Raw genomic sequence first — 27,816 nt, 5'->3', positions numbered from 1 at the left:
TCTCTTACGACAGAAATAATGAAAAAGCTGTTTTACAAATTAAAATCAGGCCGTAAGCATAGAATTAAGACATTACATTACAGACGTCGAGCACTTCCGTTCCGTTGTTACGACACAACTGAACACTCAGTCGTTCACCAGGAGAGGGAGGAGCAGCTGCTCAGAGAGCAGGATTCAGGAGGATTACTGAGAGCTGCGTGAATGAAGCCACAAACCACTCTGGGGGTGTTTTTGATAAGGAAATAGCATAACAACATGGCTAAAAGCTCTAAAAAGTCGATTTTGCATGATATAGGCCTTTAACCATTTTGCATTTAAAATACCTTATATTTGAGCAGCTTCGTGTTTGTATAAGCTACGCAGCGGCGGAGTGATCTGCTAGAAAATAGTCCCTCAAAATGCGATCATTCATGTGATGCCAGTCACATGTCAGTTATATTCCAAAAATTATTCTATCAACACATTTATATGGTTAGTCTGGTGTTATAAGTGATTTGCCTCAGGTGCTCTGTGGAGCGGGTCAGACTGTTTTTAATGCAGGCTAGCTGATACCATAGAAATGCGCTAGCCTTGCTTTAGCCTAGCGCCACGAAACTCTTCAAATATAAGAACTGCATGAATTAGAAAAAAAATATCTCCAGGTACCAGCAACACTCTGGATAACTAGGAAATGAGGCCCTATGTCAAAAATCCTGAAACATCCCTTTAATGACGTACATATGAATTTGTGTTTTGGGATCTGAGTACAGCACATACCAGGAACCAAAGTACATATTCTCTTTCCTCCTGAAGTAGTTTATGGCGCTGAAACCTTTTTTTTCTTTTCAGTATCACAGAGGCACAGTTAGCCCAGTCCTACCATATTTCGGAGTGAGGGCACCGAAGCGCCCATTTTGGTTGTGTAACATTTTTGAATTGCCATTTGAGAGGACGCTTTCATGTTCAAACGCATTAGCGATCTTGGGCCTGGGTAAACAGACGGAGAGGAGGCACTCGAGGTGAAATGATACGCGCAAACAGGCACAGATGAAAAAAAGCTCTGAGTTATCTTCAAAGACGGCCATAAAGGTTGACTTTGGCGACCATTTCACGGCGTCCATTATCTGTTCTTTCATCCGTTCAGTGTTTTGTTTTTGGTTTGGTAAGTCTAATTTAGAAACATGACATATCCATACTTGCCCATTTGTAGCCAACAGTGGCAGATGTTTGTTTTTCGAAGACTTCATTTATCTTATAGTAATGCCATTGAATAGATCAAGATCTGGAGCGCGAAGTCCATCTAATCTGACACGTTCTCAGTCCGGGACATTTGGTGAGGTTTGGTCGTAACATCGGTAGTGGCACTTGAGCAGCTGACGTGAGGACAGAGTGGAAAAGTCTGGAGCTATTGTCTGAACTTGAGAATGTGATAACTTCCTCTCGAGCCACTCAGCACCAGTCTTTATAATATATTTCTACGTCTACGTCCAGTGGCCTTCAGATCTTCTTTTGTGTGATCTTATAGTCTTTTAATTCACCAACTCTAAAAGATTATAGTCTTTTAATTCACCAACACTATTCGGCCAAAGTAGAATTGATCCCTTCTTTGGACTCTCGCAGAAAACAACCGTTTACGAGGATGTAAACCAGATGATTTTCCATATAGGCTAATTTGCCATTCTGCATAATTGGTCTGCCATATTATTATTCTAAGTGAATGCAATATTCTCAATTTTTTAACCAAATTTTGCCGCTTGAGATGACGAAAAATTGTTAACAAGTCAAACCAAACAAAGTGCATCCAAACTGGTCTAGAGCTGAATAATTTTTATAAAAGATACTGTATCATCACATTTTTTCTACTTTTTGTTTTTTTACGCACCAGAAGCACATTAGAGCTGCAACTAATGATTATTTTTACGATTAATCGATTAATCGCTTGGCTGTGAATGATGTAGGAACATTTTTATTTTTTTTAATCACATTTATCACCTTATAAGTGGTGCTTAAGTGGTGTTGATGGAGTAAACTAAAGGGAAATGTTTTTTGAAGGCTCTATTAATGACATTTACAATGTACAAAACACTACAGACCCTAAATATAAAATCAAAGTAGGTTTTCATCAAAAATGCTAAATTTTTAATGTCATTTTTGCTCCATTTGAGTCTGTGTGAACCAGAAAACGATTAATCGATTACTAAAATAGTTGTCGACTATTTCAATAATCGATTAGTCGTTGATTAATCGATTAGTCGTTTTAGCCCTAAAGCACATGGCTACTTAATATGGGTAAACAAAAGGACGTTCTTTTCAGAGGTCTGACTCTTCTCTACAGTAAATGCTACATGGAAGCACCGCAAAGGTAATTCTCCTCATGAGTGAGGGTAGAAGCTGCTGTGGATGTTAGCACTAGCTGCGTTAGCATTAGCGAGTGAGTAGCGTTAGCCTATTTATTTAATATGAGCCAAGGTTGTGGCTGCACGACAGAGATGGAATTGGCGCTGATTTATGTTTTTCCCTGCTGTTTGTGTCTAGTAAAAGAAAAAAAAAGTCGAGGGTCACCGTCGATTTCACAAACTCGTGCTTGCGTGTCAGGCGCTCTCCTCTTTGAGCCGAACTAGCGGATCATCGTGCAACCCGCCATCGTATGTCAGAGGAAAAAGAGCTCTCGTGATTTGCAGGTTGTATCTATGGAATTACACATAATTGGGAGCGATTCAAAACGATTTATTTTGGGCTCGATTTTTATCGCCATTGTACATTTATGAGCATTTCCCCCTTATTTTTTCTTTGTAATACTTTGATTTCCAACGATGAAAGATGATGCACTTTTAGAACAAAGGTTTGCTGTCATTTATATGCCTTAGAGTGGACAGTATCTAGTATCGTTACAGTCAATAATATCGTTTATCGTGATACTTTCCTGCCTCACTCGAACTATATGGCCGTACAGCCTGACAAGCTTTTCAAAGTCTCAACAGGACAGTGTTTTTTTGTGTGTGCCTTCAGAAGCACGGAGAAGCTTATCGTTCTCAACTCACAACAACCCAGACCACCAGTTCTGACATCTTTGGGTTATGATCAAATCTCAGACGACACGAACTGCTCACGCAAGCATCCTTCCTTTTTGTTTAGACAATCAACTCCCACCCCCCCATCTCTCTTCCAAAACTTTGAGCTCTTTCAAACATTAGGCTGATGATAAATGCCTCTCATAAAGCTGTTTTAAAGCGGCGTCGGAGAATCTTTGGCTAATTCAATTGGCCCGAGCTTCACGTTGATGGATGAAGGTCTGAACTCGAACTAATGATGAAAAATGCGCCGCGCAGCTGTTTGCCAGGACCACAGACAGGTGGGGGAAATAACACTGCAGTCCGCTCAGGGCTCCTTGGATGCTTGAAATGTGCAGAGCATCTTTCAACTTCACAAACTGGGCTGAATTCATTTCGAAGTTTGGCTAAAACCCTGTCAAACGCGCTGCAACTAAATCCATGAAACAGATTTTTAAAGTCTGCGCGTGGTTTTGAGCTTACTGGCGTGAGACTTTTGCCCAATTACTTGAGTGTTGGCGCTTTGTTTTCTGCTGCAGGCATTGTATTTTCGGGCCCTTGGACTCCTCACGTACCCGTAGCTCGCCACCATCGTCTGTGTTTTTGATTCCAACCACAAATATAGGTCAGCAATCGATATTTAACAACAATATGTACAATCTCCTGGAATATCAAATCTCAGGAGATCTCTTGCGATATATTGTGGCCTCTTGCGACATGGAAACAACTCTTGTTTTTTCCCCTCTGCCATCAGACTCATGAACAAAAACAAGACCCATAACTTAGTGCAACAGGGCAGATTACATCCATGAGTCTGTGCCTGTGTGGTGTGTGTAATATTGCGATAACATTAATAGGGCGGGATATATTGGGTTGGTTGATATTGATAGATACTGATAAAAAGAACAGAAAGACGGGCAGGTTTATTTCATGTCGGGGAAAACTCAATGTGTCTCACGGCAACACCAAAACATGCAAAAATACAATATAAACAGATGGAATTGAAACGCTTTTAATTACCATAGGCTTTAAAGCCTGCTCACGGCCTCAGGGAGACCTCACCATATTTAGTCGTGACTTTAGGAACCATCAAGACACCACTTCCCGAGGTTCCCGGAGCGCTCTAGCACAGTGGTTCTCAACTGATTTGGTGTGGGGACCACAGATATCATATAATAAAGGTTAGATGTCTTAAGGTCGGAGTCACTTCCGGCATCACAGGCGGCCATCTTGCCACAGGGAAGCTTTCTGGCGAGCTCTGTGGTATCTGAAGCAAGGTACGAACAGAAATCCTCTCGTCTCGCTGAAATCTGGTTTGGTTTCTTCAAACGTTATTTACGTGGTTATAATTCTGAATGCTGGAACATGTTGAAATTGCAGGTTTTCTTTTGTGTGCAGTGTCATAACTACATCTCTGACATTTGTTGCAAACCAACCTGTTTGAAAATCGGTAGAAAATTGAGCAAGTTATGGTTGTTTAAAAAGTACACGCACCATAAAACACAATGTTTTGAGTGAGCGAGCTCCCTGTGGCAAGATGGCCGCCGTGTGGGGACGTTAACCTCCATTGGCCAGCAGCGCGTATGAGACATATAGCCAAAGAAATTATTCTAGCTACGTTTTTATCAGTTCTTGATTATTGGCGACACAGTTTATATGCACACTTCACCTTCCGTTCTTAAACCTCTCGATGCAGTCTCTCATTCTGCTATTCGATTTATATCTGGAGACAAATACAGAACTCATCACTGTTTGGTGTATGACACAGTTGCCTGGTCTTCCCTGACAAACCGGAGAGAGCAGCACTGTATCTTATTTCTTTACAGTATAAGGGACTTGTTGGGAGGCTTCCTGATTATCTCGCATGTGAACTAAACTACAGCTCAAGTCAATACAACACTAGGTCACATGACTGTTTAGTAATGAAAAATGGACTCATAAAGAGTGACACAGGAAAAAGAGGCTTTTCTTATTATGCTGCCCATAAATGGAACAAACTACAAAGACTTTTACAGCTACAGACTTTTACAGAACTGCCTCTGTCACATCTAAAATGCTTAGTACGAGATTTGTATAAAGAAAATTGTACCTGCTGTAATTGATATTTATAACATTTGATTGTAAATACTGTATTGTTGTTCTTTGCAATGAAACAGGGCGCTCATGAAAAAGAGAGTCTTGCACTCTCATTGGGCCTTCCCTGTATAAATAAAGATAAAATAACAAATTAGAAAAATAAAAAATTATATGATAACTGTGGTTGGGACCCACCATCACCATAAAATGACAAGCTGCGACCCAAAACAGAATTGACTTTGTTAGCATGTCAGCTATATACAGGGTCGGATCTAGAAAAAAATCACGGGGTGGCAGCAGGGTCAGAGATAATTCCTGGGGTGGCAACACATTTTACAATGTTGAATGTACACAAGATAAGCTTGATTGGAAGGCAATTTTTCCGTTTAGATGCTGCCTTGGCCTCCTAAAATGATATACAAATAGTAGCATTGTCCATAATATAAGTAGGGGGTTTCTAACACAGATAAAATTGTAACTTTTGTAAAAAACAAAAACAAAAACAAATCATCATCTTGGGAGCCACAGGAGTTACATCTGGCTCCTTATTTAGCTATAAAGTTGTTATAATTCTTTGTCCTGACAAAACAGCCCATCGGGTGTCTTCCAGAGCATATGTGAGACATTACATGACATCAATGGGGTGGGCGCTGCCACCCCGTACCACCCCTCTAGATCCGCCCCTGGCTGTATATATATTTTGGCGCTCGACCGTGAGGGGACTTGTAACAAGCAGCACTGTTTTAAAGTCTATTCTCTGAGCAACAGAAAAGCCCGTGCAGAGACCAGAGCACTGGACTAATGTGGTCATATTCCCTAGTTCTGCACTACAAAAAGTAAATATCAAGCATTGGCTTAAATGACTTAAATTGAGGAAATGAATCTTGTTTTGAGGGGTTTTCACTCATTCAGACCTTTTTCCTGATCTGACCAAGATTATTTTGCTAGTTTGATAACAATTCTGACTGGTTCTATGATAAATATCACTTGAAATAAGTAAAACTGCCAATGGGACAAGACCATTTTTCTTACCCCATTGGCAGAGAAACTTACTTGAAATAACGGCGAAATATATTGAAATGAGTTAAAAACATCTCAGAACAAGTGAAATAATCTAGGTAAAATGCCCAACTAAATCCTAACTAGTCAAAATAACAAAAATTTGGATTATTATGCTCAAACTGAGACATTTAAACTAATCTAATAAATTACTTTTTGCAGTGTGGTCAGGACTTGAGCTTGTTTAGAGAGGCTGGCAAACACATGAACTAGACGTTGACTTTTGATCTTGCCAATGTTTTCTCTCTGGTAAAAAGGTGCTCGTGATTACGCCTTGATTTCTATCCAGATTTTTCGGTTATAGTGAGAGAACGTCAAGACATTCTTTGTTTTGTTCCAAAGACATTAGGAATGTTGGGCATGAGTTTGGACCACAACTGGTAGTTTAACAGGCTATAAATTATTAAACTTTTTCAATTTTGCTTTTGAAATGTCCCCCTTGGGGTCAGAAAAGTTTGTGTTGGGGTGAAGCAGCTTGGGGCAGGGTCCCTTCATGCGAGTGATCAGAGAAACGGCGTCGTTTTCTCTGTCGTGTCCGTCGCCGCTTGAGTTTGGCCCGGTTGCGCTGAGCCTCGGACAGATTGGGACCATCAGCACTTTGTTCATTAACACTCTGTTTTCATGTGAGCTCATTCTCACTTGTCTCTCTTTCTGCCCCCCCTTCTCTCTGTCTTGTTTTTCTGCGGCAGATGGAGAGCGAGAGGAAGCGGAGGAAATACTCCACGAGCAGCATAGACTCTGACACCACTGACAGTAAGTGTTTAAGTTCCACACAGCGACGGGAGGGAAAAGTGTCAAAAAAAAAAAACAGTGCGCCACAGCTCTGCGGCGTGGAGCTCATTAGGACTACCCCCGGTATGAACCGATAAGCCCGGGGTTCACCGTGGCTGTGCGGATCGTCATTATCGGTGCGGGTCTTTTTAATCGACTGGTCTGTGAGCCTGTCCAGCTGCAGTAACGCCTTCAGGTTTATGGCTAAGGTGGAAGGTTTATTGATGTCGAATCACAATTGAGGTTTTGACAACTGCAATAACTTGACCTCAAGAGGCTGAGGTTTTTTTTCTTCTTCTGCCTTTGACATTTGAGTGATGGATTTTACCCATCAGAATTGTGAAGCGTGGTGATCTCAACTTCAGCTGCAACAAGAGATAAGAGATAAGAGTTTCCGTAGAGCAGATTCTGAAGTGTAAACTTACATAGACACTCAGTGATTCCATCCTGGACTTATTTTAGTCACAAGGCTGTCCCCCAGAGGTACTCTGAATGTCGGGGAAACTCCTCCAGAAGAGGGCGCCGTCCACATAAAACCAAAAATGTTTGAAAGTAGATTATTTTGTATTGCAAAAACATGTTGTTTGCCTAAAGCAGGGGTCCGTCCATCCATCCATCCATCCATCCATCCATCCATCCATCCATCCATCTATTTTCTTCCACTTGTCCGTTATCACATTGCACCAGCCCCTTATGGCTCCTCCTGCAGGTGGTGGGTCCACGGGAGGACGACCTCATGATAAACCGGGCCTGTTGGTCTCTCATAAGGGGCTTCTGAACCGCTCTTTGTCTGACCCATCACCTAGGACCTGTTTGTCATGGGAGACCCTACAGGGGCGCGAAGCCCCGGACAACAGAGTTAAGGTGGCGGTTCCAGGAGGGGTAAAGCAGGGGTCTCGAAGTATATTTCACTGGGGGCCAAAATATATTGGTAGTGTATAGCCGGGGTCCATAAACAAAAGCTCCAGTAAAATATGTTTTGATTGGGAAAATACTATTGAGGAAACTTTATTCAATAAATGAATAATAATGAGGCTGACAGGACTGTAGCCTCTGCTTACACTTGTATTGCACTTTCTGCTACACTGTAGTTACTGTTCATTCACTCAGCGCTCAGTGGTGGTCGGGCTGGCAATATGGACAAAAAGTCATATCCCGATATATTTTGAATATCGATGTATGATATATAATGACATATTTTTTCCGCAAAGTGAGAGCTGTGAAATGAAATGTTCAGTCAAAGCCAAGTACGAGTAGTTTTATTGAAAACTCACTAGAAAAAGTAAACCTAAACGCTCAATAACAAAGCTCCATATGGTGCACATAATATAAACATCTTAAATAAAAAATAGCGTAAATAGGGCAGCTTTTATATATTAAGAGATAACAAAATAAAGTGCTCAGTTTGAGAATAAGATAAAGATTTATTTTTTTAAATCGGCTTGAGATTACACGTTTCTTTTTGTTAACTTAATAGCTTATCTGAATTTGAAATATCCCGATATACGCGATATGGTCCAATTCCATTTATAAATACATCGATATATCTTAAATATCGATATATCGCCCAGCCCTAAGTGGTGGTAAGCTACTATTATAGCCACAACCGCCCCGGGGGCAGACTGTCCATTTGCCAGGAGCTATAATGTGTTGTTTATATCCTGATGTCTTCTTATGTCAGTGCCCTCCACTGGACACGTGAGGAATTCTTTCCTTTCTTTCTTTAAGCTGCCCCCTAGTGGCTGGAGTGAGCATTCCGGTTTTTTTTTTTAAACTTCATAACTCTGCACAGGAATGGGCTCGAGACTGACTTTTTAAAATTTACTCAGGAATTTGTGCTCCATTGGTCAGGGGCCAAATTAAATCATCTTGCGGGCCGGATTTGGCCCGCGGGCCGCCTGTTGGAGACCCCTGGCCTAAATGTGTGGCAGCAGAAAAACGAGATGTTTGATTGTTAAGCTCGATTTTGGAGGCACAGGAGAAGCGTGGGTGATTTTACCAGTGACAGAGACACACAGAGAAATGAAAAGCGAGGTATGTGCGGTGTTTTTCTATCATAACAGCGGCACAAACAACTAATTAACGGCCACAGCGAGCCCCGGGAAGACCACGCCAAACAGCACGACGTTTTATCACCAAAAAGTTCACAAAAACAGCATTCCAACCGCAAACATGGACATACATTATCAGCGAGCTTCTTCTGCCTCCTCCGACACGGGGCTGATCCACCTCCTTTTCTAATCAAATCCACTAGAAATACATCCCACTGCTTCGTGTCGCCGACTTTGATTTTCCATTTGAGAGAGCTAGAAACAAGTTCAGGAAGTCTTGTACCTGCTGCACTGAACCCCATTCTTCACAAAACCTTTTTAAGACTGAAACAAATGGGGTAGTCTGAGCTGAGCTTTAGTTTGAATGTTTTTAACGAGTAAAAAAGAATCCGTAGCCCGAAAGGCGACCGAAATGACGCTGTAATCCAAATATGGTCATTTCCTTTCTAAGAGACAGCAGCGGCTAAAGACGGGAGTAACATTCAGGCGCATGAGCAGACTCTACAAAACTTTAGATTCTCAAAATGACACCAGGGGTCTCCAACCGTTTTTACCTGCTGTACAAAACAAACCATCAGTTCACCCAAGCCGAGACAAAATTAATGAAAACGACTTTCTAATTTTGACCTTACTGTACTGTGTTGACACCGTCTGGCGAGTTACCCAAGAAAGGGCTGTTGGTTGGAGATCCTGCCTTGCACTCATTCAACATCTCCACTTTAACGCCTACTCCAAACTTTCCTGTCCAGGACATAACTTTTTTTTTTGAAGGTTCTTCTTTCAGAGGGCTTTGTTAATATCAAATTCCTGCCTGATTTATTGAGCTTTGAATCCCCCCAAAATGGTCAAAATGTATAATTTTTGCATATTTTCTCTTATAAACTTACGAGATATAAGATTTAGGCATGTGGCCATTTTTATGCGTAAAATGTGTTATTTCTATATGAAAACAATACAGTTTTTCCTCATATTTGTGTTCGTAATCCATATCTTACGTTTCAAATTATCTCTGAATGAAACGTTTTTTCCCCATACCGTGCATAACTGTGGCTTAAAAACATCATTTATTGATGAAATTTTCCATGATAACATTTGAAATAATGTTTGTGCAAAGAAAAGACTGTAAGGAGCGAGAGGCTGGTCTGGTCTGGGGTTTCGAACCGGCCCGGAGCGCCCTCTGCAGGCAGCGGTGGTAACGACGCAGTATAACACACTCCAAACAAACTAGGGCTGCGTCTGAAACCATCAAATTATAGCCTCTAAGCACTAACACGAGCAACTAAATCCTTAACCTTTCATGGGGTCGACTGTTAGATCTGTGCAGTTAGTGAACTAGAGCTTCAGCAGCATTTGAACAATCCGTCCGTCCTTAAACAGGGGAAAGGGAAGTGACATCATCAACAGCTGTTTTTCTTCTTCTTTAAAGTTATTGGTGGAGTGAGGCCAAACAAAAGTGCATGTCGCCCCCTAGTGTCCAACAACAACATAGTGTCCAAACAAAGACATTTAAGGAGAAAAATAAATCCAAATGATCCAAACATTTCCCTTTAGTGTTATTTTATTTCAACAGCTGTTTCTTAAAGCTACATTATGCAAATGATCCACGTGGCTTAAGTTTCTACTAAATGAAAACAAAAGCATTTAATCTGTTTACTGAGTTTACTCTTTAACACTGACATGTGACTGAGCTGTGGAGACAACATGTATTTTGTCACTTTTATAAAGTTTGGCTTGTGCAGAATCTTAATTTTTATTATTATTATTTGTTTTATTAAATGTGCTCCTGTCAATCAACAGTGGTTGCGCATGAATCACTCGAGGGTGGGGGCGAGGGGGGTGGGGGGATTTGGCGCAGTGGCTTGTGGGATGGCACATAGCTCCTAATCACCGGTTAGTTAGCACCAGAGGTCTCTATGCTAAAGTGGCTATGATAGTTAGCATCAAGGCTCCTTTTCCTAACTCCTTCCTAACTGACAGACCAATTCGGAAGCAACTTGCCATGGCGGACGCTGACGCACATCCGGTTTGGCGTAAGAGCTCTTACCAATCGGACGCAGCATAGCTGTCATCTACTGGCATGCTAGCAAATGGCTTCAATGAAAAAGTCAACAGGTGACCGACTCCTGCCAGTGACAAGAGCATGAAGCGTGACGTCATGTGAAAATGTCCTATTACCTGTCAACATGTTTTTTTATATTTTACCCTGAGATATCTGTAATACTTCCTGCGACGCTTCAGGCATGTCGGAGTATATTAACTTATACAAATCAGATTTAACGGAAGATTCAATCAAATATACAGTATGTTTGGAGTTGGAAGCGCGGATCTGAGAGTCATTTAGCCTTTAGCCTGAAGCCCTGCCAGTCTCAGGATGTCACAGAAGCAGATATGAAGAGTGGGCGGCTTCTAAACATAGCCAGTCACATTGTTTATTACACACTGTTGGCAAGAGCTTGTTATGCATTACAGTGAGGAAATGTGAGCTAATTGGCAAAGTGATGCAATTTTATGGATTTTTTTCTGGCTCTGCTTCCAGGTCCGCCTGTGGTGTTAATGGTAGATTTAATCTTAATGGATTAAAACAGCACTGGGGGAAATAGTTTAACATGTTCTGAAATGAATGTGATTCTCGTATTCATTTAGTCGTCTTCTCTCTTCATAATGACATATGATGCTAACTAGCGTCTGTATCGTCTATTTCCCGTCTGTGTTTTACTGTGTCTAGTTAAAATAAATAAAGATTTAAACAGTCAGGTGTTAGGATGAACATGTTAGGATGTAAATACCGTACTTCACCAGACGAAATTTCTGGTTTTATGACTGTAAACCCAGCCCTGTAGCTTAAAAGGACTATAGGGAGTTTAAAAATGTTAAAACTAAGTATTTCCCTCCCCCTACATGTTCCAGCCATGTCCTAATGTGCAGAATGAGCCAGACCTGTTCACCACAACTGCCTCGAAAATCCTGCACTGTCACTCAAAAAGTTGTTACTTCGGGTCCGAATTGCCGTCATGCACCAGCTTGATATAGAAGCCGCAGTTACGCATAAGACGGGCGGGCGGGCGGCACGGTAGCGCAGCGGTTAGCGCCTCCGCTTCACAGCTAGAAGGTCCCGGGTTCGACTCCCACCAAGGACGGGGCCTTTCTGTGTGGAGTTTGCATGTTCTCCCCGTGTCTGCGTAGGTTTCCTCCGGGTACTCCGGTTTCCCCTACCACTAAAAACATGTGCAATAGGTGAATCCTCCAGCCAGGTGATTCTGACCATCAGCCTGGCTCCACATCATGGAGATGGGTCCCCGGGCGCGGCACGGCCGTCGACCACTGCTCCTTACGGGTTGCCCCAGCGGCATCGAAGGATGGGTTAAATGCAGAGAACAAATTTCCCTACGGGGACAATAAAGTTAACAAACAAACAAACAAACAAACAAAGACCAGAGGTGGCAGTATTGAGTATAAAATGACCAACTGCAAGTAGTCCCTTTAAGGCTAATGCTAATTTGATGCTAACAAATGTTAAAATAGCACCACTATCCTTCTTTTATTACATTCATTGTGTCTTCTTGAGTGATAAACTTTTTGGTTTCTTTTTTAAAAGACACTAGTGTCTTTTAAAAAAGAAACCAAAAAGTTTAGCACCACTATCCAATCTCTTTTTTATGAAAACGAGTGCTTTATTTGTGAATATACAACTGTACAATACACCAGGTATAGCAGGGTTTGTCCTGAGCCGCTGTGTCTCTGGACGCCGCCATTGTGGGCCACCCTGACCAGCATGTTATTGGAGTTTGGGGAAACCGGAGTACTGCTCAGTCTCCTCTGATCCTCTGAAGCGGTGCAGCACCTCCTGGGTTTGTCCTTGTTTCAGAGCGTGGTGTCCTGCACTACTCAGCTCCTCCACCTTGGAATTGTAGGTCTCAAATGCTGCTCAAAGATCTTTAGATCATCAGCTAGCAGTTTGTTTACTTTAAAGAAGCGGTTTCCTTCAGGGCCAGTACGGACACTGCAGTGCACAAAAACATCCAGTGAAACAATGTGGAACACAGAAACTGCAAATGCAGTTTGTAGAAAAAGGCAAACAGGGAGAGGGAAGCTGCTCACTCAGATTGACGTTTATTTAAGTTTCTTCTGTATTTTAAATCTCATTTTATTTTGTATCTACTTTAAAACATGTACAGGAAGTAGTCAGTAATCTACAGTGACCAACAGGAAGTTGACCAAAGTCATTCCTTGCACAGACCCTAATGCAAAAGCTTCTGAATTTATTTAAAATCTGAACTAAGAACGGAATCTTCCTTTCCAAATTTGATTGATTGCAATCACAGTGTTTATCAGAAAATCACAATCAGGTGTTTTTGCTAAATCATGCACCCCTAATACTCACTCATATGTCACAAAGAGAAAGGGTTTGTCACTGGTTAGAAACGCTGCAGTGAAATGCCGATGATATTGTACTGGATGATCCATTAATGTGTCTGAATTCTGCTGAATCTTTCTCGTTCCTCTCAGGTCCGGTGACGTCGTGGTCCCGATCCAAAAACAGCGGCACCAGCAGCACATGGGTCCGACTGCAGCACAAGAAGCCTTCAGAGGTGAGTCCCGTTCAGACACATGCTGTTTGAATATGCTGATCTGAAGATTCTATCGCAACTTTTGTTAGCTGTTCATCGCCTCGCAGGCTTCACCAACTGTCGGCTCTAATGTCACGCATCAGTTCTTCGAAAGCTGGCTTTGATTTGTGGAAATGGCCGGATGAGTTTGGTTATTTTTCTGTCTAGATTTCGTTGGCTGGTTTTCGTTGTTCCACGTCACCGTCAAACTATTTGGGCAACTCATTTTCCTGTTGAATTGACCAAAACTGCCACAGAATGTAAGTGTTTGCAGCAGAAGAAGCAACAAAACCTTATTTGAATGCGCCAGTTTGATTGATTTACCGACTTCCGAAACAACCGGAGCAGCAGAGGAGAAATATTTCACCTCTGTAGACTGTTTATTTCTATGTCTGATTCTGGATGAAGATAGTTTGACCTTTCCTGCTCTAACCAGCTTGGCTTTTACTGTCTTGTGCTGTTACTTTGACTCTATTCGTAATGCTATATGCGGTACACATGGACTCATGATAACTGTATAGGTATTCCACAGTGCTATACTATATGCTTCTTGGGATTTTAATAATCCTTTTCAAGACACAAGACCTTCATTGGATGTTTATTCTTCACCATGTCCACTACCTGTGCTCTCAATCTCACTCAGTGTCACTGCCGGAGTCCAGAGAAAGCTCAAGTTGCCGTCTCAGCGTTGTCTTTTTAAAGTTGGATAACATTGTTTTACAGCCTTTTGAGCCAGACTCATCTTTTCCTTTTCTTTACTAAAGACCAGTCTACTCTGGGACCTCACCTTCTCAGAGTTCAGATGATTGACAGGCAGAGTGGCCAATCACAGATGGGTATCGGTCCGTTCATATCAAAACAAACATTGCGGTTACGAGAGTAAAAAGAATGGATGGCCAATTTTATAGTGGACCTCACACACCTCGACAGACAAACTGCATTTACACATGTGCTGATTTACGTTCCAGAGCCGCAGGATCTCGTAATGATGAGCCTTCTCCGTGGCTTAGATCTGTTTAAAGCCTTTTTTGCCCACGCGTGGGTGGACATGCTGTTTGGTGGAGACGTCCCAGTCGTTTACATCCTTGTTGCTTCCTAGATTAAAGGAATAGGCCACCGTTTTTACATACTGAGATATGTTCTTACCTTAGCTTTGACGAGTTCTTCAGGACCTGTCTGATCTTCCCCCGTGCCTTCAGTCACGTAAACACAGCGCAGACGGCGTTAGCATTTAGCCTCTCCCCCTCTCCACTATAGCTCCAAAACAGGTCAAGATAGAAGCTACCAAGCTCTTCCACGTTTTCACTATTTAAATATGGTTACGTGAAGTGTTCCACTACAAAGTATAATTACACAAAATTAAACAATGTGGATTTTCTAAGCGGATTAAAGGGGGGACTATATTGTAAGGCGTAATAATACCAGGTGTAGTTCGAAATCCGCGCAGTAATCTTCACTTTACTGTGTGGATGCCAAACTACTCCTGGTAAGAACATATCTCAGTATATAAAAACGGTGGCCTATTCCTTTAACTCCACATCTGAGAGCGTGGTCAGTATTGGCTCGTCATCCTCAGATTTTGTGCACCGGAGTGAAAGGCATTCATTTGTTGTTTTAAGCATTTAATTGAAAATCATCTCATGAACCACAATTGTACGTCGTATTAATAGTTTTTTAATTTTTAATTGACTAATACGAGCTCTGATTTACGTGAGTGATGCGCCACAAGAAATAAAAGCGTTGGATCGCATACGAGCAAACGCGCTATAGCTTCCCCGTGGAAACTAAATGCAGCCCTCTCTCCGTGGGTTTGCCCAGCTGTTCCCCAGGGCCCACATCCAAAAGTCCAAGGTACCAATTTGGAGTCCCTCTTTAGTCCCGATCCTCGCTCCCCAGGGCTTAACCACTGTCCCCAGGAGGATGACTATGTTAGGCCTAATCCGGTTAAGAACACACTGTCCTGTGCCCACTGAGGCTAACGATCCTGCCAATCATGCTAAATGTCGCGTTTGAAGATTCTCGGCCAAAAATAACAGCAGTTCATTATATGCGCCTTGGGAATTAGCAGCAGTTTCGGTGGAGCAATGTCGTTTTGTCAGATTTGCTTCTTTTTCATGATTGTTGTTGTTATGTTTATGTTTAGACCCTCATTTAAGACAAGGACCCTGGCAATTTCAGGAACCAGGAAGTTTTTTTTATTTAACCTTTATTTAACCAGGAAGTCCCTTGAGATAAATCTCTTTTCCAAGGGAGACCCGGCCAAGATTCGATTGTGTTTTGATGCAACCAAGTGGATTTAGCATAATTGTTATTTTTAACACTTAGGACAAGGGGTGTCGACGTCGTTTGGGTCGAGGGCCGGAATTCAGCCCCCACGGCGGGTCGCGGGCCATATTGTAAAGGACTGTGGCCTCATAAATGACGACATCTTACACTTTTTGCACTTCATCAGCCTTCATCACGTGTTTCTCAAAGTGACGCACAAAGTCATTACTCATTCACTCCACACTCGATGGCAGTAAGTTGGCAGATTGACCATCAACCCCGTGGCTATAATATGCTGCTTATATCCTGATCTCTTATTATGTCACTGCCCTCTCCTGGACACGTGCGGAATTCTTTCTCTTTTTTTAAATTTAAGCTGCCCCCTAGTGGCTGGAGTGAGCAAACTGGTTATTTCTTTAAAATCCATAACTCCGCCCAGGAATGGACTAGAGACTTACTCTTTTTTTTTGCCATGCTCAGGAACTCATGCTTCTCAAAGGTGTGCTCCCCACATTAAATCATCTGCCCGCATGTGGCCTTGACCTTGACACATGTGACTGAGGAGAATGAAATATGAAGTGCTTTACTACTGTGCATTGCAAACTGAGCGGCAAACCAAAGAGTAACGATGGATAAGACGGCAACGAGTGAAAAATATTCATAATTCAGCATTTCTTAAAGGAATAGGCCACCGTTTTTACATGAGAGATATGATACTGAGATATGTTCTTACCTTAGCTTTGACGAGTTCTTTCGGACCTGTCTGGTCTTCACCCGTGCCTTCAATCACGTAAACACAGCGCAGACGGCGTTAGCATTTAGCCTCTCCCTCTCTCCTCTATAGCTCCAAAACAGGTCAAGATAGAAGCTACCAAGCTCTTCCACGTTTTCCCTATTTAAATATGGTTACGTGAAGTGTTCCACTACAAAGTATGATTACACAAAATTAAACAACGTGGATTTCTAAGCGGATAAAAGGGGGAACTATATTGTAAGACGTAATAATACCAGGAGTAGTTTGGCATCCGCACAGTAAAGTGAAGATTACTGCGCGGATTTCAAACTACTACAGTAGGTACATTAGCCCAAAAAGCTGTACCTACTGCTATAAAAGTAATATTTACCAAAATCGCTACATCCGGGTTTAGCGGAGAAACATGCTAACGTCCGAGTCGGCGCAGCAGCTACGCCAGGGGTGGCCAACCCGCGGCTCTCGAGCCTCATGCGGCTCTTGGCCAATCAGAGTGCGGCTCTTTGCATGATTGGATATGTTTAATACAATGCGGCTCTTTGCAAAATAATTGGTAAATATTTCCCATAAACTGTAACAGTCTTTGACCAAAAATCCTACCATCGTCCTACAGACCCTGTTTCCATCTCTACACATGAATGAGAGTCTGTATCTCCCTCCTTTTCGAGGCGGTGTGTAAAAGGAGCCCGTGCGGCCTCAGTCAAAGCGGGATGTAGGTTGAACAACAGGCAGGCAGATCGTGGCACTAGGATTAGCTTCTGTGCTTTTCAGGTTTCTGGTCAGCTACTCTTTATTTGATGTAATTTGGCCTCATATTCACAGAAAAAGATCAAAATTAGGAAATGGAAAAAAGCGGAGCTCTTTTGAAGCGTATGATGCGAAGCGCGACATCGCAACGCGGAAATACGCAAAGTCATGACTTTTCTTTCACATGTGACAGTAGCTGTAACAGATGCAACTTAAAACAGACTCTCAGACGTCCAGAGGCTCCTGGTTAAAGTTCATGAACTTTGTGCAGCCTAGAGTGCGTTCTTTGCACAGTCAGGACGAAGCTGCACTGAGCCACCGGCCAGGGGCGAATCAGAGAAGGGGGCTCAGTGGGCAGGGCCCCACATACAAACACACCCCAGCATTAAAAAAATAAATAAAATAATAATAATAATCTAATTCTGTCTCAGTCAGAGCAGAAAGCACAACATTTCAGTTAATATACATGTATTTCAATCTTGTTGAGGAGTAAAACCATTCAATCTAACACAATTATTTAAAAAAAAAAGAAAAAGGCCAGGCATAAAATTATAGTTTATTGTGATTATATAAAACGGTCACATTCTATTTAATCACAATAAACTACCGCCCTGGAATCTCGCTAATGGTCGGTGCCTTTGTGGCTCTTCACAGGGTCAAGGTTGACAATTTCGGCTCTTGGTCTCTGACTAGTTGGCCACCCCTGAGCTGCGCTAACTCCAGAAGTAGTGACTTTTGTAAATAATCCTTTTTAGTGGGCATTTTTGGCAAATGAGTCTGAGAAATAAGTAGGTTCAGTAACTCTCCGTTGAGTTTCAGAAATATTGACTGTTGCTTTTAAGATTTGTATAAGTTTTTTCTCGCATATTTGCTGGTCTGCCTGGACTCGGAAGCGGAAGTCATGACGTCACACTTAACAAATAGATTTGTTGCTGGAGCACGGGCCAATACGACTCAGTAGGAGACACTTTGTTTTGGAAAGAAATGTCTAAGCGTTTTCCATGATCATTTTTTGGAAGCGATTGGATTCACAAACCTGCCTCATGGGCTGAAAGTCCTTTCCTCGGACTGACTTGAAGCACATCACAGGGAATATTGTCTCCAAATGTGGATGCCCCTGTGAGAGTCATGTGACCCTAGTTCTTATAGAGAGAAGAGAGAAGCCCTTGCAGAAATAGTAACCACAAACCACAATTCAGCTTTTTGACCGTCAGTTACAGGACTTAACTCATTTCAGCGTTTGCCCTTTTTCATAGTTTCTTTATCTCTCCGCTCTTTTTTGGCCAAACATTACCGAGTAAAACATCGCCATCTGTTGCACATTTAATCATCGCCTCGTTTGTTGTAATGACTCGGTGAATTCATTTTGCGAAGCCGTCACCGAGTATTTTAATGCAGAAGTCACTGCTGAAATGGAGACGATTATCGCTTCTGACTTTGTCCTTGGTTTTGCGAAATGTCAAAACCATAATGATAACAGCGAGCAGGTGTATTTTACAGCTCTACGCAGGCAGTGAATAAATGACGTAGAGATGACCCTAAAGCCGGAGAGTGTGAATCATTGTTCTGAGGCTGTTCTAGCTAAATCTGATCACACGGTCAGCACTTTGGCAATGAAGCTTCCTGTTTCTTCTCGTATTGGATCGGGTAGTCTCCAGATAAATGGGTTTCTCCCATGGATCAAAGTCAAAGATGCACCGCCCCGTTCCTCACAAATGAAAAAAGGTCACAAGCTCTAATATTTGATTGTAGCACCGCTAGCTTTGATTACAGCACTTTTTGACTGTGGTTTGTTTTTTAAGCTTCTGCAATGTCCAAAGATCCATGTGATTGTCCAATGTGATTTTTCATCTTTAATAAGGTATAAAATGTGGAAATTGTAGCTAAAACTACAAAATAATCACTTAATTACATTGTCCACTAAGAGATCTCATTATTTGACATTTTACAAATCTTATTTCTATTAAATATTTGCAGTTTTATGTGTGTCCCTAAGTTTTTGTCATTCCTGTTACCAAACTACACAATCTCTCCACATGTTAATGGTTCAGTCCAATGACATCACAATCAAGAAGTTGTTACATTTAGAAGAGACTTTCCCACCATCTGAACCCATCAGTGACTCTCTGTCTCTTCCATATTTTACTCTATGAACTGTTTGTGGACATTGTGTGTCATTCCTGTTACCGTAATTCCTGTTACTGTTCTGAGGAAGAAAGATAGGAAAAATCCATAAAAAAAAATGTAAAAGAGAGACTGAGATGGCCCCCATACATTTGTGTACACCTAAACATATCCCAATTTAAAGGGACTATGCTTAGTTTAAAAGTGTTCAAATGAAGTATTTTCCTCCCCCGACATGTTTCAACAATGTCCTAGTGCAGGGGTGGGCAAGTTTGCTTCGAGGAGGGCTGATTTTCATCATTGCCAAAACACCATGGGCCGAACCTCATCATTGTAGCTCAAAGTTAAGAACCATTTCCTGCAAATGCCATTGCTTTACATTATATACGACATATTGGGATGTTCGGCCAGAAAACGTAAGAAATACTGACAGAATTTCACACATTTCAGAGTACTTTAACAGGTATTTGATCTCTTACAAGTATAATAATATTTCTCAAATTCACCTTGGGGGCCAGAGGCTCTGTGCTGAAGGGCCGGATTTGGCCCCCGGGCCTGACGTTGCCTACCCCTGTCCTAATGTGTAGAATGAGCCCAGACCTGTTCACCACAACTGCCTCTCCTGCACTGTCACTCACAAAGGTGTTCATTCGGGTCCGAAGTGCCGTCTTGCACGAGCTTAACATAGAAAGTGCAGTTACACATAAGACCTGAGGTGGCAGTAGTGAGTCATTTGGCGAAATCACCCTTGTATTGATGACGGGAGAGTGTGAACACTGCGCAAAACCCCTCTCCAGCACATCCCAAAGATTCTCAATGGGATTAAGACTAATGTATGCGCTGGCCCATCCATGTCATGCTCCCTGACCCACACTTTCACAACGTGACTCCCATGAATCCTTGCCATCGCCATCTTGGAATACGCCATCAGGGAAGAAGAAACCCTTTTTCTTTAGTCGAAGGGAGACCAGACTCTCATGCACTGCCTGACCCAGACACTCATGACCGAAATAGCTCAAGACTTGCCTCACGGACACATTTGTTGAAATGAGTTCCCCAAATCAAGGACAAATGGACTTATTCTAAGAAGAGCGTGCTCATTTCAAGAGGACTTTTTGCAGTGGGAGAGTCTGGTTTTGACGCCGCTTAAGCTCTGGCTCAGTCGTCGCAGAGTTAACTTACTACAAGTGATTGTGCATGGTTTCCGGAATAAACTCGGTCTTTGGGTCAATGGATTATATGAAATGACTATACCGTGCAAACGCTCAGTGCTGACTGAAAACTGAACTGAAACCGAGATAAAGAGCGAGCCTGCGTTCAAGGTAGTTTCCAGCGTGTTCAGATCCACAGCTGCTTCTCTCTAAATGAGCTGGCACCTTCAGCGATCACAACCATCGAACCGAAACCGCGCCGGCAGTTGAGACGTCCTCGGTCCTCGCGTCTCTGATGTGGTTCGCCCTTTTCCCTTTGGTGTGGGAGGGACGCTGTTTGACACTCGCGTCGCTGCAGGCGCCTCCGGAAGCTGTGAACCAAACCCAAATGGGACCTCATTACAAGTTGTGTCATTCATTTTCGAAAGCTTCAATAGAGCTTGTATGTTTTGATCTCATTTATTGTTGTTTTTGCCATGGTGTTGTGCATGTGGAGCGCCCCCTATTGGAGAGTAAAGCTCTGTCATAGATGCACACAAATTGATCTGAGTTCTGTGTGTGTTTTTTCCCGGGCATTTCGTCATTGCGAGATGATAAAAGTAAGAATATAAAACGTTTGCTAGCTTGTTGTTTGGCTGACCGGCTAACGGGTGTAAACATAGAAATCCTATAGCCGTTAGCATTAGCGTTAAACACCGCGAACGATCCAGATGTTCTCAGCTGCTGTCGACCATCATATTTAGGTGAGGTCAAAGCCTCGTTAGAAATCATTAACCTCTTCACTCCCGCCTGAACCGAGAGGATCTTTTTCCTCACGTCATCAGATTTTTTTTCCCATCATTTTTTTGTTGGGCATTCAACTCATTTTTGTTACTTTTTTGTCATTTTTGTGTCATTTTTTGTCACTTTTGTCACATTTTTGTCTTTTTTTTGGTCATTTTTTTGTCAAATATTAATCACATTTTTGTAATTTTTTTGTCACATTTTTGTATTTTTTTGTCCCATTTTGTCCCATTTTTGTCATTTTTTTGTCACTTTTTTCACATTTTTGTCTTTTTTTTTGTCTTTTTTTTGGTCATTTTTGTTTATGTCAAATTTTAATCAAATTTTTGTCACATTTTGTCCCATTTTTGTCATTTTTTTGTCACTTTTTTCACATTTTTGTCTTTTTTTTTGTCTTTTTTTTGGTCATTTTTGTTTATGTCAAATTTTAATCAAATTTTTGTCACATTTTGTCACATTTTTGCCATTTTTTTGTCATTTTTTTGTCAATTTTTTTTATCACATTTTTTTTACATTTTTGTATTTTTTTGTCCCATTTTAGTCATTTTTTGTCAATGTTTTCTCACTTTTTTGTCACATTTCCGTCATTGTTTTAGTCTCAGTTTTGTTGCTATTTTCCAGAAGCTTTTGGACTGGGTTTAAAGCCAAACTGGAGAAAATGTGCTCGGTTCAGGTGGGAGTTAAGGGGTTAAAGGGACTATACAGAGTTTAAAAATGTTAAAAGTAAGTATTTTCCTCCCCCTGCATGTTCCAGCCATGTCCTAATGTGTAGAATGAGCTCAGACCTGTTCACCACAACTGCCTCTAAAATCCTGCACTGTCACTCTAAAAGGTGTTAATGGAGGTGGCAGTAGTGAGTATAAAATGGCCAACTTGCATCTAGTCCCTTTAATGAATGTACAGACCTTTTAAGTAAGTAAGTAAGTGCTTTATTTGTAATTGTACAACAGCAGCGTCCATTGTGGGCTAACCTGACCAGCATGTTTCTGGGGGAAGGGGAAACCCTAGCACCCCTTCAGTCTCCTCTGATCCTCTGCAGCGCCACCTGGGTTTGCCCCTGTTTCAGAGCGTGGTGTCCTGCACTGGTCAGCTCCTCCACCTTCCTCTTTCTGCTGCGCTGCTCCCTCCGCTCCACAACAGTCTTTCACCATTTTCAGGGAAGAGCTTTGCAGTTCATCCGTTTCATTCTCCAGTGAACGTCCGTTTTGAGACGCAGATGAGCGTTTCTGAGCTCAGTGCAAACTCAAATGAAGTTATTTGTGGGGTCGGATACACATCCAGTGGCCACTAAGCACAATCTTGTAATACATTAAAGAAACCACTGAAATGATATGAATGCCATGAAAAGGACAACATGTTGCTAGCTTCCCTAGTCATTTGTGTGGGGATGGAACATTCAATACGGGTCCGGGATTTGTTGGCTAGCAAACTGTACGGATATGTTGGAACAGGCTCAGCTAGCTAAAGGCGTTTCTATGATTTCTATGTGTCCGCATACGTAACTTCACTTCTCCTATTTATTTCTGCATATAAGCTCTCGAGTTCCCCTTTACAACAATTCTCATGATATGTGTCAAAGATGATTAAAACAAAGATGTTTATCATTAGGCGTACTCTTATAAAGCATTTAAAAAACGAATTAATCATCAATAATTAATGACTAGCTGACAGAACTAATAATGAAGCATGAATGTTTGCAAACAAAGACTTAGTGTGATATTGGCTGTGTTGTAATTTGCTTTTTAGTTAACAATGAACTAAAGTATTTTGCTAAATGTTGTGGCATAAGCGTAGCTGCATGATGGGTTAGTATATGTAAGAGTCACCCCACCGCCGCGTGTTTGCGCTCCTGCTAACGGCATTGACCTCTGGGTCCAATGTTGTTGTTTCCGTGTCATGACCCTTGACCTTTGGCTTGTTAAACACACGCAGAGCTGTTCTTAGCCTCGAGTGTCGACACAGGACCTGTTGATCTGATCTGTCAGGCCTCATTTAGAGCGAGTGTGAAGCCCTGGGTTTAAGGCGAGACACGGCGGGTGAAAACCATTAACGTCTTAGTTTTCATAGTAAGACTAAACTTACCCTGTACAATGCTTATTTTATTTCTTTTTGTCGCTGAAGAAGTAACTACAACATTGTGCCGCTGAAAGCTGGTTCCCCACACGTAATTATTCACAAACATTGACATATTTTGTCTCCACTTGTCCTGCAGAAGGTGCTGGAGATGAAGCTGTGATCCAAGTGTGGTCATTTACCCTCCATGAGAGTCCAGAGGAATGTACTGAGCACAAGTTAGGAGAGAAAACTCCAAGCTTTACACTCTTGGTTTTAGCAATATTCAGTTATTTAGTTAGTATCTATTCATTTTTTTCCCAGAGTGATTTTTCAATATTTACTTTCTGTCTGGTTTATTGAGCTTTGAACCCAAAAAATAAGGAGAAATTTGATTTTTTTTTACACTTTTAAATAGCATATTCAAAAATTGCATACATGTTATCTGCACTTTTGGCCATTTTTATCCATCTTATTTTCATATGAAAACATAAAATGGCAGATATAGTTTTTTTTGTCATATGAGTGAATCATTGACATCTCTAAAATTCTGATTTTTTTCTTTTCACCTGCACCTTTTAATAATAATAATAATAATGCATTGGTTTTATATAGCACTTTTCTGGACACTCTAAGACGCTTTACATTGCACTATTCATTCACTCCATACTCTGTGGTGGTAAGCTACTATTGTAGCCACAGCTGCCCTGGGGTAGACTGACGGAAGCGAGGCAACCAGTCCGACCACCACCAACCACTCGCTCACTCACTACATTCGCTAGGCTTCCTGGTGTTACCAAACGGTCTCCCATCCAAGTACCGACCAGGCCCTTCCCTGCTTAGCTTCCAAGGTCTGACGGGATTGGGCAGAGCAAAGGCGGTATGACCACGCCTTATTAAGCCACGCATTAGGTGAAACATGGGTGAGAATTGTTTCCTGGGAAGCCGGGCCCCAGGGTTTTGTAACGTCTGCACAAGCACATGTACAGTATATCTCTGAAGTCTTTATGGGCTGTCTCCCAGAAAATAGGAAATGACCATATTTGGATTACAGCGTCATCTCGGTCGCCTACACGTGGATACCAAACACGTCAAGATTTGTGCGTGAATAAGCGTGGGAACGCCGAGGGTCCAGTCGCTACTTACTCGTGGACACACTGACGTATCACAGCACAAAGAGTGAGATTTATCCTTTTATTACTTGGCAAATTAGAATGACTCACTTTACAGAAGGAGACATCACTTTTGCACAAGATTAGATGTGATTAGAAGCACTCGCGCTGAAGTATGAGCCGTGTGGTGGTCGAAATGACAGGGTTGTCAGATTTGAACCTCAGTATGACCCCATGGAGGTGAGGATTTGTAATGTTCTGCAGAGGATTTGGCACTGCCGGGGTAATCGGGCTAATTTAAACCGCTCTATTTCGTCCCACGCTCGGTCTCCTCCGCACGTTGGGATTCCTCCTGCCGCGAGGAGAACGAGCTGCCGTCTCGAGGGGCATTGGCGTTTACGGTCTGAGGAGGTGTGGCTATAATCACAGCTTAGGCCCCGCGCTAAAAAAACTGAACTTCTGCATTTTGGGCCGAGACTCTGCTGCCGCTTCTCTCTGAAGTGGTTTGGGCCCGGAGGAAGGAGGGCTCACTTTAAGTACTTCCATTTTTCTGCTTCTGTTTTTACTTCAGGGCCGCGAGGTCACACGGAGACGACGTGTGCGCACCGATAACCGGGAAGTGGATGAGCTACTTTTGGATTCGGAAATGGCAGAGATTGGGTTTATTGTTAAGATGCGATTCAGGCGAGTCGCCGCTGGTGAAATTATTCCAGGTCGACCGATACATCAGACCGATATTTGGGTATAATAATAAGCTGATATCTCCGGGACCGGAAGTGATAAACCCTGTTGACATGGGATTAGAATCACCTCGTGAACTCAGGTAAAAGGTAAATATTACTGTCGGCCTCGGAGTTTCTATTCCTGTGCCAATCTGCCATATCAGGAATTTGGAAGATAAAAATTCCTTTAACCCCTTAACTCCCACCTGAACCGAGCACATTTTCTCCAGTTTGGCTTTACCCCAGTCCAAAAGCTTCTGGAAAGAAGGTGTGAAAATAGCAACAAAACTGAGACGAAAACAATGACGGAAATGTGACAAAAAAGTGAGAAAACATTGACAAAAAAGCGAATAAAAATTGATGAAAAAGTGGCAAAAATGTCACAAGAAATTGACAAAAAATTGTCAAAAAAATGACAAAAGTTTGACAAAAAAATGACAAAAATTTGACAAAATGTGACAAAAAATATAGAAAAATGTGATTAAAAAAATGACAAAAATGTGACAAAAAAATGACAAAAATGTGACAAAAAATGACAAAAATGTGACAAAATGTGACAAAAAAAATGACAAAAAATTTGATTAAAAATTAGACGAAAAAACGACAGAAATGTGATAAAAATGTGACAAAAAATGACAAAAATGTGACAAAAAAATGACAAAAATGTGATGAAAATTGGACCAAAAAAAAATTACAAAAATTTGACAAAAAAATAGTTACAAAAATGAGTTGAACACCCAACAAAAAAAGGATGGAAAAAAAATCTGATGACGTGAGGAAAAAGATCCTCTCGGTTCAGGCGGGAAGTTAAGAGATTAAACTTGGGTAATTCTGCAAACTCCGAGGTCCCCCAGGTGATTCTAAACCCGTGCAAATCAACATGTCGGAGTTTGGAAAGTTCTTATCCAGCATAATAAAGTATAATAAAGTATGTGCCATCCTGTGCCCCCTGCTTGTTTGGGCCTGAGTGTTTCCCTGGGATTGACCTGACAGGCGCTGCAGCTTTGCGCCGTCCATATTTTTTCCAGAATGCGACAGGTCTGGCCAATTCTCCTCGATTAAAACGCACCGCGTGACTGTCGTGATCGACCTTCAATTAAAATCAAGATTCGATTAAAATTCAATTAACTGCCCAGCCCTAAGCTATAGAAATTCTGAATTATTATGAATTAAAGGCTTGTTCAGTGTCATTATCCATCCGTCATTTCCATAAAAGAGGCTTTAACAACTTGAATTCCTGACATTGCTGATGCCTTGTGAATGGACAGAAACATAACCTGATGTCCTACAAAGAAAAGCATCAAAATAGCGAGAAAAAGAGGATGAAAAGTCAACAAAAACGTGAGAAAAACACAGACAAAAAATGAGAGAAAAATTAATAAAAAAATAAATAAAAAAAAGACAAAAATGTGGCGACGTGACGAAAAGTCTCACCACTTTTGTAGGTCTTAGCTTTCAAATGAGGCGTTACATTGTTGCTCTCAAGGAGTTCCGTGGAGTATGGTGTGCCACAAGGTTCAATTTTGGGCCCATTATTATTTATATTAATGACTTTGCTTCTGTTTCTACGAATGATACCAATCAAAAAATAATAATAAAAAGCCGAACTGGGGAAAATGCACTTGTTAATGTTAAGGGTGTAATGTAAGAGGTTAAAATACTGTATGTGTTTGTGGAAGTGTCACAATTGCGCTAATTTGGGCCAGGCTGGTCAGAGTCCAGGGCTGTTTTTCAGTCCCGGTCCGCCCCTGCCTGCGAATAGGGCTATAGAGACTTGTTGTTTCTTGCATTGGAAAGATCTCAGTCAGAGCCTTAAAGTCAGAGCCCCTCACACAACTTCCTCGGCCTTAGAGGAGAAACATCTCATGAAAATCGGTCATCAGCGGCCACTTTAAGAGCGGGCGGGCTTTGTCGTTTTGGGTGATGTTTTGTTTTGCGCCTGTGTACTTCCTGTTTGGGTGTTATCTCTTTCTCCCGTGTCAGCCGTGCACTGGCAGTTTCACACCTGCTTTCTCCCTCGCCCGCAGAAACACACCGCTTCCTTCCTCCCATCATGCACCGGGGGAGTCCTCATAACAGTATGCACCAAATGATCCACCGCAAATATGGAAACCGTCTGTTGTACACGCTAATATGGTTGAAATGAACTGATGTACGTGCTTCGTTTAACATTTCAAACGGCAGTCGAGTTTACCGTCACTACACCGCGTTCCAAGTTATTATGCAAATGACATTTTTCTCTGATTTTCTAAACTGTCAACTCAAATGAGAGTCAGCATAGTTTTCAAGTTTAACTGGTAGAGGATCATTAAAATTTGCTTGGAAAAATCTACTCTTCCAAAATATTTGGCAACTCATCGTTTCAATACATTTTAAGGCTTGTATTTAACTGAAAATGGTCATTTGTTGAAATTGCAGCATTAGGAGGTCATATTTACTGAAATCAAAAGCAATTTCAATGAAAAAAAGTAACAGGTCGAGTTATATTACATAGGAGCCCTTCTTCGATCAGAGCT

At 41.7% G+C, this 27,816-nt stretch overlaps 1 protein-coding gene across 1 annotated transcript in view; it reads left to right on the top strand.

Moving 5' to 3' along the window:
• Nucleotides 1-27,816, top strand: part of jade2 (jade family PHD finger 2) — a 350,732-nt gene that overhangs the window by 46,822 nt on the left and 276,094 nt on the right. The window contains exons 2-3 of the mRNA XM_079566323.1: nt 6,854-6,917; nt 13,493-13,575. Coding sequence (XP_079422449.1) covers nt 6,854-6,917; nt 13,493-13,575 — 147 coding nt within the window. The remainder of the gene's footprint in view (nt 1-6,853; nt 6,918-13,492; nt 13,576-27,816) is intronic.

Source organism: Gobius niger, assembly GCF_951799975.1.
Source record: "Gobius niger genome assembly, chromosome: 11".
NCBI classification, from domain to species: domain Eukaryota; kingdom Metazoa; phylum Chordata; class Actinopteri; order Gobiiformes; family Gobiidae; genus Gobius; species Gobius niger.
Note: the sequence above shows the minus strand (reverse complement) of the source record. Positions and strands in the feature narration are given on the sequence as shown.